This window comes from Harmonia axyridis, chromosome 4 (assembly GCF_914767665.1).
Source record: "Harmonia axyridis chromosome 4, icHarAxyr1.1, whole genome shotgun sequence".
In the NCBI taxonomy this organism is placed as follows: Eukaryota; Metazoa; Arthropoda; class Insecta; order Coleoptera; family Coccinellidae; genus Harmonia; species Harmonia axyridis.
The window spans coordinates 1,996,779-2,012,742 of NC_059504.1; the positions used below are offsets into that span (position 1 = coordinate 1,996,779).

Genomic DNA, 15,964 nt, shown 5'->3' on the forward strand with positions numbered 1-15,964 from the left:
AATTTTATCTATAGCCCAGGGGTTTTGTATCATTGATTCAAAATCCAAATATTTGAACTTGTAACCCATCGGCAGTAGTTTTTAAGCCACCTGGTATATTATTTCTTGTTTTTTTCTCTTAAAAGCATGGGTACTATCTTTTTTTTAGTAATGTGTAACCTAACCTAATTTAACCTAACTTACCACTGCCATTCCATCGGCCCAGTCGCCGTGTCCCCTCTGGAGCATCTTAACCCTTTCCATATCGGAACAAATCTGCACAACGTCTCCCACTGCAAATTGTTGTTGCGGTGTTTCATTCAAACCAGCAGTATTGGTCGGACTGGCAACCTTAGTCAAAACAGCAGGATTCAAGGTCCATTTGTTCCCGCTAGCATAGGCAACAACGATATCATGATCTTCGTCTATACCCACAACTGAACCGATGTTACTCAAGCATTCAAACATTCCATCAGTCCAACCACCATGTCCATGTTGAAGCGATTGCACAATTTCCAATTCAAGCTCTACGCTGACTTGATCTCCAATTTTCAAGCCCGGTGGACCGGTCCTACCGACAGTTTGTTCGCCCAAGCACGGTAGATGATCTCTGTACACGTTGTATCCTTTAGCATCGTTCACGACTTTCAAATCTGCCATTCCTTCGAATCCAACTCTGTACAGATTCTTGGAGCCGTTGTCCCAAACGACATAGGCCCCAGAACGAGGACTTGCAGCGCTCCAATCCTGTATTTCTTGAACTTTACCACGCCTACCGTTCCCGCCGTCTTGATCTTCCCATTGCCAATCCACGCCACGAACGACTCGGGCCCCAGGGAATATTCCACGAAGAGTTATTTTCTTACTTTTTCGACGAGCCTCAAGGTACACGCGTTCTGTACCTGGCGACGTTATACGGTAAAAACGATGACGCAACTGATGTTTATCTCCGTGATAACAGATTGAGCACAGATCGTAGTTGCCACATTCGGCACATTTCCACCGAATGCCAAAAATTGGTTGTTGTCTGCAGGTATCACACATGGTGCCTTCATGTTTAACACCTGTAGGGGCGCTATCGTGCACTCTCAGATCGTATTGGCCTGAACAACGATAATTTGCAGCAGTTCCATTGTCCCAGACAACCACAACTTCGTCAGATGACTCGAAGTTTCTCACAGTTCCTACATGCCCTTCTCCTCCATCCTAAAAAAAATTTTGTTTTTAATTTTCCAATATACTTAAATATTTCATGGCAATGGTATGGAGGAGATTCTTACCTGTTTGCCCCATTTCCAATCAGGACCACGAATAACTCTAGAGCCAACTCCTTCCATCATAAGTCTAGGAGCTCTAGAAACTCCGGGAGTTGCTTCAACAGCGTTCGCCAAATCCATTGTATAATATAAAACTCAACGATATTGTTAACAATGCGCTAAAACATTACATTAGTTGTATAGGAACGATAGAGAATCTTCTCATAACAACAATTACAACTTTAAGTGTCAAAAAATTAGGCTAGGATGTTTTGTTTAGAACTATTTGTCTTGAAACCATAGAGGTATAACTGTATGATACTATAGAACTATTATTGTAAGTACTTTGCTATAAAAGATCTACGGTCATATGATGAAATAGCTATCGATGGTTCGGATCTGTAAAGATTGACAGAAACGAAAACTGCAAATCCTAAGTGCTGACATCTATGACAACCTAACTGTAATGACATCAATTATCAAATTTTGAATTCTGCTCTCGTTCTCATCATTGAAAGAAACTGAATATAATCAAATAAAGTTTCAGTTTTCTTGGGAAATGAATAGAATGGACTGAAATGAGATTAAATAAGTCTGCAATAACTGTGGAATCTGTTAAGAGGTATTGATCGTTTGTCTTATTCGTGACGTGTGGATCACGCCACTTTTACCTCGATGTTTTCAGCTATCCTATTGGTGGAGAGGAGACGTTGATGTTACAAATACTGTCCAAAAATACGGTTGCGGGATATCGTGGCGTTTACCTTCTGATTCTGACTTAAACGTCTACGCCGTCTGAATTAATCAACAACTTAATTCAAAACACCGCAAAAATATCTAATTAGTTGTGTCCGGTAGTGTAAAAAATTAGTTAATAAATAAATGCTCCAGTGAAAGAAATCTGCGAGGATAGCAATAACAAGAGGTGGCACAATCTATTCCGGTAAGTCATCACATTTTTCTCAATTAACCATCAAGTGATTTAACAAATTGAATGCAAATCGAGTAATTACCAATGAAATTGCTAATTCCCATTCAATTCTAATGTGACCCATATATTAGAATGTCACATTTTTGGCAAGTTCATTGAGTAAGGTTATGTTTGTCGTCAGTGTTAATGACATCTGTTTAATACTGCATTGTTAATATTTATTATTTATGTTTACTATTCGGAGCAGATTGTATAAGAGTTTGTTGACGATCTCTATCACATTTGTAAATTTGGAGTGGATTATGCACATAATTTACGTTTACTGGCGAGATGCCATGTGACCTTGCAATTTTTTTTTGTTTTAATTAGAATAAAATGAAGATATGTATTAATCTTTTGATGCCTCACCTTGGGAAAACTTCCTGACTTACTTAATTATCAGTTCCCAAATTTTTTATCGATGTTTTGTGGCTTAGATACTGAAAATATTTTGAAACTCGGGATTTATTATTATCAATTCTTATAAGAAAATCTTTTTGGTGGTATCGTGGTTAAGTTGGGAAACAGATGGAAGCTTATTGATCTGGGGATTTCTGCCTTTGTTGAGTCATGTTCAGGTTTTTATAGTGCGATTAAGAATGGGAATATTGGAAGCAGCATTCTCTTTCTACCAATAAAATGTTTCTCAGTAATGAACGAAATTTAGGTTCGTTTTGATCCTTTGTGTCTGCCTTGACGCCCTTGACCATAGGAGGAAATGGTGGATCGGTCAGTTCTGTTCTTAATCGTCTGCCCTCTTAGAAATGCCATGTCGTCAACGCAAAATACATCAATCAGTAGACACAACATTAGAAATTACAACAACCGGTACTTCCTCATTTAGCCACCAGCGATCTAATGTCACTCTGAAGAGGTACAAGGGTCAATTCGATAACAACTCTGCGGCAGGCTCAAATTACGCAAATTAATGCAATTTATTTCGTATTTTAAATTCGAAAATTGTGCCACGTGAACCTCCTTGAGAAAGGGCCTTGTTTGTCTTATACTTTCGGTTCAGCTGAGGAATTTCTAGATGCATATGATACAGATTTGAGACTGTATTCTACGCATCCTGCACTGGGGTTCAAATGTACGCCAGCTGAGTGGTCAGGTAAACAGATTACCTGGCACACAACAGGTATTTCATTCATTTTAGAGTTTTTTTTATCTTACCAGTTTGTTATGTTGATTCTATTGCTTAGTTATCGTTATCATAATTGTATAAATTATGCCCTTGGTATTAACGTAAACAGAAAAATAATTTTTATATCTACTAAGTTTTATTAACAAATTAAAAGCACTGTCAACATTCATTCGAATTAATATGGAATTTTCAATTCTGAAAGAAATTGCCTACAGCAAACATGTATTCATGTCGGGTTATCAATTTTCTGTGAGGAAAAGCAGACTCAGAAGGCACCATCCACCATGAAGTTTCAAAGGTATCTATTTCATTAGCTTCAGCTTCTGCCAGAAGAGTTATATTTGACACAGACAATGACCTGTATATTTTTGAAGATTGCACAAACCCAAATATTTCGAAATGATACATGGGATTTTGCCAAATGTGTTTTTTCCAACTGCTTGTATTGTACAGGGTGTACCAAATTCGATGCTCGCTGTTTTTTTTCGAGGTATATAACTTTAAGTTGGCATTACTGTTCAAGATGGCGACCGATTTAACAGCTGTCAAGTGATTTATTCTCAGTTGGGTTTGGCAATTTATCATGAATAGACTCACGCCTGAACAACGCTTGCAAATAGTGCAATTTTATTTCGAAAATAATGGTTCTGAGATTGCCGTTGTTCCCGATTTTCATAAGCGAATTTTGTTTTGCGATGAAGCGCACTTCTGGTTGAATGGCTATGTCAACAAACAAAACTGCCGCATTTGGAGTGAAGCTAATCCTCAAGTGTATGTCGAAACACTGTTACATCCAGAAAAACTGACTGTTTGGTGCGCTTTATGGGCTGGTGGAATCATTGGTCCATACTTCTTCAAAAACGATGATGGCCAGAACGTTACAGTCAATGGTGATTGGTATAGAGCCATGATTACTAACTTTTTCATTCCTGAATTGAATAACTATGATGTCCAGGAGCTGTGGTTCCAACAAGACGGCGCAACATGTCACACAGCTCGTGCCACAATCGATTTATTGAAATACACGTTTGGTGACCGCCAAATTTCACGTTTTGGACCTGTGAATTGGCCTCCAAGATCTTGTGATTTAACACCGCTAGACTACTTTCTGTGGGGCTATGTAAAGTCATTGTCTATGCGGACAAGCCACAAACCCTTGAGCATTTGGAAGACAACATTCGCCGTGTTATTGCCGATATACGGCCACAAATGTTGGAAAAAGTCATCGAAAATTGGACGTTCAGATTGGACTACATCCGAGCCAGCCGTGGCGGTCATATGCCAGAAATCATATTTTAAATGTAATGCCACAAGATCATCTTGCGTATAAATAAAATTCATGTCAATCGAATAATCCATCGTTGTTTTTTTGCAATTTAAAGTTCTATAGCTCTAAAAAAAACACCCTTTATAAGACTTAGAGGAAAATCTTCAAAGACTCCCATCTTTTTCGAAATAATAAGACGCTAAACCGACTACAATTGTAAAAAAATCACATGTCTGTTGATCTTGTGAATGCATTTCGCTCTTGCCGTATATCGAGAAATTTCTCTTCCGTTTTAATTAACAGTAGTTTCACCGCTCATCAGATTCTAACAAGCGAGAAGATATTTCAAGCTTCAATGGGAATTTCTATCCGATTGAATAAACAATATTTTCTTTTACTCGGGAAGTTAGGTTTCTTTCGCGATTATCCTTCAAGAAATGTCGAATCTGTGAGACCTAAACCCGTTTCGAATTCAAGGTCATCCATAATTTGTTAAATAAATTTCGAATTATTTATGTTGATTGGTTCGTGAATCAATATATTAGAAACGTGTTTCTGGTTTGAAAGAACTGCGCTTCAAAAATCAACACTGAGATGAGAGCATATTTTTGTTCGAACATTGCATTTCTGGAAAATGATAAAATGGTGGCTTTGAAGCTTCATGTCCTACTCTTTCTGGATTTGCTGATAAAATGGATGGGTTTATCTTGATCTCGATAAGATTAATGTCATTATCCTTCAGTTATTGAAGTGCATCAAGGCATTCAGCTTCGGCAAGTTAGTTATCAGTCGAAAATATCCAGTGTAATGTCATTCTTGAAAGGAAAAATCCTGTGAGTTTAAAGTTAATACTAGAAAGTTATGAGATTTAACCATTAAGAGTATGTTAATTATAGCTATCACTACTTTCAGACTGAATGAGAAGGCTGTAACATTTTTCATTTTCATTATTTTATGTGTTATATTTTTTTCAATTTCATATATCGATTTTAACCTTGAAAACAATCGATTTCATTCTCGAGCTTGAAGGTCTGATATAACCTAGCATTCGATGTTTGTAACTGATTGTATATATAAATAGCTCTAAAAGTTTCCGATAAAAGCTCTGAGGCGAAGAAATTTTCTAGATTTTTCGGATTCTAGAAAATAGTGTTTATGGTTCAGGTTTTCAATTTGATGGCACAATTGATTTGGAAAATATGAATAACATTTGATCATATCAAATTAGCATTATATTTATTTTCAGTCGACACTTCAAACTCGTACTGAATTCTCACATGTGTGTTTTTATGTTCATAGCAAATTCATAATGTTCATTTCCTTTCGAATACAGTTCTGTGATCGACATCCAATTTAATGTCTGTCAAACTGACGTCAATCTATGTTCTGCAACTTGACATTGATTGTGGGGCATGTTTTTGTGATAAATTCTCTGGTTTTTCGTTTCTGGAATTGTCAACTTTTTCGTGTATATCTCCGTTGGTTCAACCAGCATTCCATCAAACGCTAAAATAATCGAATACGAGGAAAACTTCCGTAATCAGTATCGACATATTCGGTTCTTGCATTGAATAATTGAGAAGATAGGTCAACAGAAGCAGGAACAATCGACTCTCAAGAAACAAAGTTCAAGCTCTCCATCAGTAATTGTGTTTATCACGAGCTGAGTAAAGGTTGCAAAGATAAAATACGTGACAAACAAACGTTTTCTAGTTTTTATCGTTAACAATAGATCAATTTTACGATTTCGTTTGGAAATATATCACAAAGGTCGAAATGCATTAATAACAGTTGGAACATCGTTCGGACTTTCGTCAAGACATTAACACCTCGATTCGTTCCTGCATCTCAAGAAGGGAAAACGTATCATTTTTCATAGAGACGGGAATATTGGAAATAGGGATTCATCAAGCCAAGTAGCTTGACATTTTAACCAACTACTTGACTTGAAAATCGAACTCGTGAAAAATTAAATACTACTTAGCTTGGCTTGACTTGATTTTAGATATTTATTGCTAGACTTGATATCAAGCTACTTGATATTACTTGAGCTTGATATGCACGCATCGTACGGCATATACAGGGTGTTTCATCATAAACTGGACAAACATATATATTCGTGTAGAGGACATCGGGAGAATCATTTTTGCCTTATACAATATATCCCGTTTTCGACGCATAAGCGAGATACAGGGTGTTAAACGTCAATTTTGAGCAAGATTCTTATGGGTGTGGTCAGTTTTGTATAACACTCAAAGAAACGGTTTTTGGTCAAATCTCAGTATTTTTGGGTCCTCTATTCAGAAAAGTTGATGAAATTCGAAAAAAGAATTACAAAATGGCGGAAAACCTGCAACGTTCCTAATTTTTTTTTTCGGTGGTCAAATTGAATTTTAGTTTCTGAATGAACACAATTTTCTAAGAATTTCTGTGCAATATCATTTTTTTCCAAAAGAGAATATTTCATTTTCGTTTCCAAACAAATTCGTGTCACGATACTTGCGAAATTATATTCAGTGAAATTCAAATAACCAGTAGAATTCTATGAGCTACGAAATTCAGTTGCTTAGCAACGAATATTAATATCCTTAGAACTGTCTTAATTTCTTCATTAATACTTACGTTGGAATCGAGGGTTCGACTTCCAACTAAGTTTCACCGATTTTTTTTTGTATAAATACATTTTAGCATCCGGAATTTTTGGAAATAGCAATAATTTAATAATTTTGACTCTAAGAAGCCATTCTAATTTTTTTTGGAGGTTTGAACGAAACATTTGAATGGCTGTAGTAACGAAACCGTTTAATATTTTACAATTCTGTTTTCATATTCGTGATTGATAATTGAAGGAGTACAATTTTACAAAATTTCATCCATTTCGGGTGAAATTTTTTTATCGCTGTAGACATGTAAAAAAAAAATTGTGTTCGATTTTTGAAAAAATTTTTGCACAGAAATTCTTAGAAAATTGTGTTCATTCAGAAACTAAAATTCAATTTGATCACCGAAAAAAAAAATTAGAAACGTTGCAGGTTTTCCGCCATTTTGTAATTCTTTTTTCGGATTTCATCAACTTTTCTGAATAGAGGACCCAAAAATACTGAGATTTGTCCAAAAACCGTTTCTTTGAGTGTTATACAAAACTGACCACACCCATAAGAATCTTGCTCAAAATTGACGTTTAACACCCTGTATCTCGCTTATGCGTCGAAAACGGAATATATTGTATAAGGCAAAAATGATTCTCCCGATGTCCTCTACACGAATATATATGTTTGTCCAGTTTATGATGAAACACCCTGTATAGGGTGTTTTTTTTTTCGAGGTATATTACTTTAAGTTGGCATTACTGTTCAAGATGACGACCGATTTAACAGCTGTCAAGGGATTTATTCCCAGTTTGGTTTGGCAATGCATCATGAATAGACTCACGCCTGAACAACGCTTGCAAATAGTGCAATTTTATTTCGAAAATAATGGTTCTGTGCGGAATACGTATCGCGCACTACGTCCATTTTATTTTGTTTAGCGATGAAGCGCACTTCTGGTTGAATGGCTACGTCAACAAACACGACTGCCGCATTTGGAGTGAAGCTAATCCTCAAGTGTATGTCAAAACAGCGTTACATCCAGAAAAACGTACTGTTTGGTGCGCTTTATGGGCTGGTGGAATCATTGGTCCGTACTTCTTCAAAAACGATGATGGCCAGAACGTTACAGTCAATGGTGATCGGTATAGAGCCATGACTACTAACTTTTTCATTTCTGAATTGAGCAATCATGATGTCCAGGAGCTGTGGTTCCAACAAGACGGCGCAACATGTCACACAGCTCGTGCCACAATCGATTTATTGAGAGACACGTTTGGTGACCGCCTAATTTCACGTTTTGGACCTGTGAATTGGCCTCCAAGATCTTGTGATTTAACACCGCTAAACTACTTTCTGTGGGGCTATGTAAAGTCCTTGGTCTATGCGGATAAGCCACAAACCCTTGACCATTTGGAAGACAACATTCGCCGTGTTATTGCCGATATACGGCCACAAATGTTGGAAAAAGTCATCGAAAATTGGACGTCCAGATTGGACTTCATCCGAGCAAGCCGTGGCGGTCATATGCCAGAGAAATCATATTTAAAATGTAATGCCACAAGATTATCTTGCGGATAAATAAAATTCATGTCAATCGAATAATCCATCGTTGTTTTATTGCAATTTAAAGTTCTATTGCTCTAAAAAAAACACCCTTTACAATCTCGTGCGCGCTTAGACTAAATAAAGGGATGGAAAATTATGATATCAAACAAAGCCTGATGGAGGTTTCTCAATATTAAGAATGTATGTGTCAATTGGCGCTAGAATGACGAACGCTCAAAAACTCCTCGCTGCACTTTGGTGTTCTGCTCATTTTTTTTTCAATGTTCTGCTCATTTTTTTTTCAATGTTCTGCTTGAATTTTCTCCGGTTCTGCTTCTTTATCAAGCTTGAAATTGTCAATTCACGACTGAAAGCAAATTTTCATTTCCATCGAAATTATCATGAAGACAATATCGACGTCTATAATCGCAGCATGCCATATCATAACCTATCCTGAAAATTTAAGGGTTCTTGGTTTCCCGTTTGGGAGTTATCATGTTTACGGACAGACAGAATCGAATTCGAGACCATTCCCGGCTCAAAATTTCAGAGATTGAGACGAAATGATACATCAATCTTTTCGAAGAACGAGCGCTCCAAAAACTCGCTTCGACCTAAGAAATTCGATATTATACGATCATATCCATAAGTGTTGACATATTTCTCGATGAAACAGGTAATAACAATAATAACGTGAATTCGCAAGGATTTTTCTTTCCTCGGCCGATTCCAAAGGTTCACCGTCGAAAACAACGCTAACCAAAAAAGCGTAAAATCGGCAACGTTGACCATGGCCGATGGTACGACCTCAAACCCTGCGGTGGGTACGCCCGATGAACCGTCCAATACCATTTCAACTTTTAACAGCGTGCGGACCTCGTTATCTAACGAAAAACGTCCCAAAAGTAGCAAAAGGTGCAGGCTTTCCTCTCTCCATTCTATTCCGATAGTTGCGAAGACCACGGCGCGATCTCTGTCTCACTCTCTCTACTTCGCCTTATCATCATCTGTCCAAATTGGGACGAAGTATCGACGGTCTCATTTGGTACGCCAGTCGCCACGGTCGGAGGTGATTCTGTTTGCGAAACGTGCGTTCGTCGCGATTTTGGTGCATTATGGTTGTTTATATACGGTGAGTTTTTTCGAATTTTTTTTCAACAACACCGGATTTGCCGTAGGTATTGCACCCTCGGGTAGGACCGAACGTGGGTACCCACCTTTAGGTTTTGTCCCTTGCGGGAAAGCCGGTTCGGGGGTGTGTGTTGGGCTTTATTCGGTGGTGTGGTAGGGTACTCTGATTTATTTTTGGGAATTGTACTGAGAATTCGAAAGAATGTCACAAAAATCAAAATCCTTCAATTGAGGATCCATATAGCTCAAACTCAACCTTGCGAAAACTATCTGCAGAACATGAATTTTGACTGAAATCAATAGATCAGAAATTCGTTCGATGAAAATAAAAAAACAAGAATCGAAAAGTTATTTAAACTGTAGGTCTTCTTCCAGTACCTGCTACCAGTGCTACCTGATATGAAAAAGCAGCTTAAGATAATGATACAAGCAAAGATCTTTAATCTGTGGATACAAGATACTTTTTTGAAAGGTTAACAGATACCTACCCAAAGTAACTTGTAACTAGATTCTTTTCAAAAGTATCTTTGTCCGCTCTGTATATAATCATTGTCTTGACATTAAACACAATATTTTCTGTCTCTAAACAAATTTCACACAATGGTTCATTTTCTCTAACTAAAAAACAACAAATCTAACTCAAATATATATATTCAAATCTCTTAACTGCAAAACTACTTCGTATGTACATAATTTTCTCTATTTCAGTATCGTAATGAGTTCATTACAGTTCTAAAAACAGTGCTGTAATGAGCTCATTACAACATCGTTTTCAGTTATATTTTTTGTTTTGTGGTTGTCTATACTGACTTACAATCCTATCAAATTTGAACAAACGTCAATAATCGTCAATATAATATAATTTGGATATAGTGAAATGATTTGCAACAATATTCGTAATTTCTTTTAATTCTGGTGGTGTTAAATCGATTTCGTCAGACATAATTCACGAATTCAATGCGTAATAGTAAATTATTTCAAAATTCAAAACGTAAGATTCATATCTAAATTCCGTAATCTGTCAATTTTTGTAACACTTACACCAACTGCCAAGATACAATACTAAAGTCACTAGGATATATAATCCGAATTTTGCATTGAATTTCGACAATATTTCACAAAACTTGACTGAAATAGAGAAAATATCGTCTAATACTCGTTGCAGAAGGCAATTCCAACACTCATGCGTTCCAAAACTCGCTCCTTCGTCGCTCGTTTTCGAATTTCACATTCGTGTTGGAATAGGAGCCTATTCTGCAACTTGTTTTAGAATAAACTATTGTGGTAAGAATCGAAAAGAAGTCAGAAAAAAATAGTTAACTTCATTTTGCAGACACTGTGAGCAAATAATCATGACGAGCGCTCAAAAAGGATTTTAAAATTGATTTTTTGTGATTTTTTCACTGGTTTTCAACATTCAAACTTTATTCATATTATTGTTGGATCATAATACCAATTTTTGTAAAATTCTATGAATCTAAATTAGTAATGTTCTATAAATCCACTTGAGGTGCCCAAAATTAACTTCTAAAAACCAAGAAATCAATTAAAAAAATAACTGATCTTCATATAGGCCGTAAACTCATAACAATGTAGAAGGTAGTTCAATTTAGCATACTGAATAAAATTGTTAATACCTCCTAATGGTTTAGGTGTAATAAATTTCGAAATTTCATTCCGACTAATCCATTTAAAATACATTCATTATATTCGTATTCAAAAAGTGAGTTTATTATCATTAGAAACGATCGAATTACATCTTTGTCCTTCAGAAATCAAACTTCACAAGGTGAAGGTCATTCGATAACTCTTTTATCCGATAAGAATGAAGACTATCGAAAAGTATTGATGAGGATATTCTAATTAAGATCTGCCAGATCTCGATAAAGTCTAAATGGGACATCGAAACCAAGGTCATTTCTCATTATCGTTTCGAACTTTAAATAGTAATGACGATTTTGCAGGGTTATTAAAAAATTCGAAAATTGTGCATTCGAAAATGTGGGAAACAAGATACAATTGGTACTTGTCGTACTTATTACATAAATATTCGAACTTTGCCGTCTTCAAGGTCAGAGATAACTATCAAGATTGCGTTTATACTTGAAATACCTATCCGTGATAATATGGAGAATATGTATAACTTTGGAATTACAAACGAATGAACTGAAATTCATCGGTTAAAATATGAATTTGCCGGTCAATTAGCATTTTTCAGCCATAACGTGAATTAAAAAAAAATACATTACGCATTTTGCACAATTATAGTTATATTATTACCTTTCTTATCAGAGAATATGTCAAAATGAGCAACTCTGTGAATTTCACACAATTATTTGACTCTCAAAGCATCAAAAATATCTTGCAAAAAAAAAATTTTCGCTTGTGGATTTGACCTTGTTTTTTCTCAACTTTGAAAATAATATAATACCATCCACATTTTGTGTTGCTTCTCATCCCTGAACATGACACAATCAACTAGCATAATGCAGAAAATTTCTATACAATGTAAGGAAGTAAAAAATCCATCTTTGGACAGACATCAAATAACGGAAAAGTAGGTTGTTAATAAATATCCTGATTACTCAGAGATGATAACAATGATGTGTCAAATAAAGGTGTCATAAGCCCACAAAGTAATCTGAGACAATTGTTAAATATTTATAGATGCAGCATGCCATTTAATCAAGGCAAAGTAAATAGATTTAACACATATTTTTTTAATTCGGAATGGGGAACATGAAGCTGCTTGACAGATATGTAGATCGTCTAGTGCTCGACAGATGGCATCTCACGTTACCTATCTCTAACACTACTTTTTCGTAGGTAGATAAAATTCGCTGTATTTTTAAACGTAAAAAAGTACAGGTCATGTTTGGTGTCTAAATTGTTGACAGGATATTAACTTTGTTTTAATTTCATTGCCAGAAAACATATCTAGCTGTGCTGACTTATTATCACATAACTTTCTGAAGACGACAACTTCATTTTCAAATGATTCGTTAAACACCTATACAGGTTGTGTTGATGAGAGTGATTTGTAATTTCACTATGTTGATTTGCGGCAGCCCATTTGAACTTTAACCTTTCAAATTTCGTCAAGGAAAATAGATTTGATGAGCAGACGGTCAAACCGGTACAAAAGAATTTTAAACGTTCATATTCATTATTCAACTGCCGGACTCTAAAGACCCTCTGCACTTGTCTATTATCATCATATCTAATAATGAGATTCCCCATTTTAGATTACACATTCCATCGAGTCTTCTCCACTTGAATTCCAGATTAATAATTAAATTGAATGAAAGACTAGGTTTTCGAACTGCATTGATCCTCCTAACTTTCAGTGACTAAACTTTAAAAATCAGATTCTGCAAATTTCGTATCTCCACAAAAAAATACTAATTTTAAAACGTTTGTTGCTACGATTGTAATGAACAGTATAATGCCTGTGGCCGAATCTTATGATGCTCCAAGAGATACTTGATTTTGTAAGCGTCTTTTTTTTTATGATATGAGATATTAGGAATTGAACTGTAGAAGAATTTGCCTTTTTTATTTTCAAATGTTGAAAATCAGTGTACCTTTAATCTGAACCCTTTTTGGACTCAATTAAATCCTAAAACACCTCATTTGTTTCACTGCGCATTACATAAACGGGAATGAATAAATAATAATGGTAATCAATTTTTTTTTACATAATGTCGCGATGTATGATTTAAGATACGTTCGAAATAATCAGCCTCGATCTCTGATTATTCATATTTACGTTTGAATGGGTTTCCATTAATGGAATTAATGAATTGTGGCATATTTTACCGTTGATGCTGGTGATGGTGGTGGAGATCGGCCTTCAGATTTTTTTTTTTTTTTTCAAATTAATAGTGACATTCACTAAATCGATTTGTGTTTCTTTCGCGATTAGTACCTTCGACGTACTTGTGCTGTTTGTTTGTGTTGGTTTGTTTACTACTCTTGTCTCTATTCGTGTTCTTTTCGTTGACGTCTGTAAATATGGTGTGGCCTTCTGGAATGTCAAGGTATGAACTTATTTGGTTTTGAAACTAGTGTGGATTCATTTTCGGTGTTGGCACGAAGAATTTTAAGGTTTACGTGTGTTATTCTTGGGTACATTGAGATCATTTGAGAAGTTTTTCTTGAAACCGTTAAATGCTGAGATTTTGATAATTTCGTGTTTCTGAACTTTGCAGTAATAGTGTTGTGCTCTTTGTTTTATAAAGGGTGTTTTTTTAGAGCTATAGAACTTCAAATTGCAATAAAACAACGACGGATTATTCGATTGACATGAATTTCATTTATCCGCAAGATAATCTTGTGGCATTACATTTTAAATATGATTTCTGGCATATGACCGCCACGGCTGGCTCGGATTTAGTCCAATCTGGACGTCCAATTTTCGATGACTTTTTCCAACATTTGTGGCCGTATATCGGCAATAACACGGCGAATGTTGTCTTCCAAATGGTCAAGAGTTTGTGGCTTATCCGCATAGAGCAATGACTTTACATAACCCCACAGAAAGTAGTCTAGCGGTGTTAAATCACAAGATCTTGGAGGCCAATTCACAGGTCCAAAACGTGAAATTAGGCAGTCACCAAACGTGTCTTTCAATAAATCGATTGTGGCACGAGCTGTGTGACATGTTGCGCCGTCTTGTTGGAACCACAGTTCCTGGACATCATGGTTGTTCAATTCAGGAATGAAAAAGTTAGTAATCATGGCTCTATACCGATCACCATTGACTGTAACGTTCTGGCCATCATCGTTTTTGAAAAAGTACTGACCAATGATTCCACCAGCCCATAAAGCGCACCAAACAGTCAGTTTTTCTGGATGTAACGGTGTTTCGACATACACTTGAGGATTAGCTTCACTCCAAATGCGGCAGTTCTGTTTGTTGACGTAGCCATTCAACCAGAAGTGCGATTCATCGCTAAACAAAATAAAATGGACGTTATGCGCGATACGTATTCCGCACAGACCTATTGTTTTCGAAATAAAATTGCACTCTTGCAAGCGTTTTTCAGGCGTGAGTCTATTCATGATGAATTACCAAACCAAACTGAGAATAAATCACTTAACAGCTGTTAAATCGGTCGCCATCTTGAACAGTAATGCCAACTCAAAGTTATATACCTCGAGAAAAACACCCGTTATATATATAATCCCGATTAAATATGCAAAGTTGAATATTTGAAATCCGATATTTTTCCTAATTGTCGAATTTATAATAAGCAGAATATTCATTATTTTCTGTATCTACCTGCCTAAATCCAAGGTTTGGCAACTTTTGCTCTCTTAGTTAGTCAGTTGTTTCACGTCGTTTGGCGCGCTTGAAGTTTGTTTTCTGAATTTCTGATATATTTTGCTATTCATTTCAATATATTTTGAGTTGATATGAAACGTTGATTCACTTATGGGACATAAGAAGTGCGTTCTTTGTGGAGAAACTCGCGAATTGAGTGAAATATCTTATCACTGATATGTTTTCATTTCCGCTCGCTTCTTGTCAAATTTGATAGTTTATGTTGGGGACAAAATTTTCTTACTGAAAATGACATATGCTCCTTCAATCTATGTTTATTACTCGGGGGAAAACTCTATACATGTAAAATCTCGACTCACTCGGATCCGCAATCACATAAATATTTAGTTTTTTTTTTTTTCAATATTCTTCTTGAATTTTCTATGGTTCTCATGATGTGATCAGATTTGAAGTATGCACGGATATCCGTCGGTTTTGTTATAGCGGAACAATCTACAAGCCAAATTCCGTGACAAGAATACTCGAATACTAATTTCAACAGACGTGCAAAGCTGCCACGCGCTACCAAAGGCTTGATTTCTGTTTGGACAGATAAGAAGAGGGTGTTATTTTCCGTCATGCTTAATGTACACCAGACCGGTTCAAAGTTCGCCAAATGATCGTACGACAACGGCAAACGATCGACTTCCTTGGAATTGTATCAACTTCTGGTAACTTTATCACATCGAATTAATATCAATAACCCCAATTTCTGGCAGTCCGATCTTAAAGTTCCAATACTATAATAACATTAA

The 15,964-nt window shown here is 36.0% G+C and overlaps 2 protein-coding genes across 12 annotated transcripts in view; one reads left to right on the forward strand and one right to left on the reverse strand.

Annotated features, from left to right (window-relative positions):
- LOC123678580 (E3 ubiquitin-protein ligase MIB1) overlaps nucleotides 1–1,517 on the reverse strand; it is a 410,823-nt gene extending 409,306 nt beyond the window's left edge. Inside the window, exons 1-2 of the mRNA XM_045615691.1 lie at nucleotides 1,260–1,517; nucleotides 184–1,185 (exon numbers count right to left, since the gene is read on the reverse strand). Coding sequence (XP_045471647.1) covers nucleotides 184–1,185; nucleotides 1,260–1,376 — 1,119 coding nt within the window. The 5' untranslated portion in view covers nucleotides 1,377–1,517. The remainder of the gene's footprint in view (nucleotides 1–183; nucleotides 1,186–1,259) is intronic.
- Nucleotides 1,518–1,941: 424 nt separating this feature from the next.
- The window catches only part of LOC123678581 (long-chain-fatty-acid--CoA ligase 4), a 28,630-nt gene continuing 14,607 nt past the window's right edge, over nucleotides 1,942–15,964 (forward strand). For 2 of the 11 annotated variants that reach the window (XM_045615695.1, XM_045615700.1), the window contains exon 1: nucleotides 1,942–2,178. Coding sequence is in view for 6 of the 11 variants with exons in the window: in XM_045615693.1 (XP_045471649.1) it covers nucleotides 5,424–5,449 (26 nt within the window). In the remaining 5 variants the exon portion in view is untranslated. Of the gene's footprint in view, nucleotides 2,179–5,301; nucleotides 5,450–9,713; nucleotides 9,885–13,784; nucleotides 13,924–15,964 lie in introns of those variants that run through there. The other 9 variants (XM_045615693.1, XM_045615701.1, XM_045615697.1 and 6 more) reach the window with 6 other exon arrangements.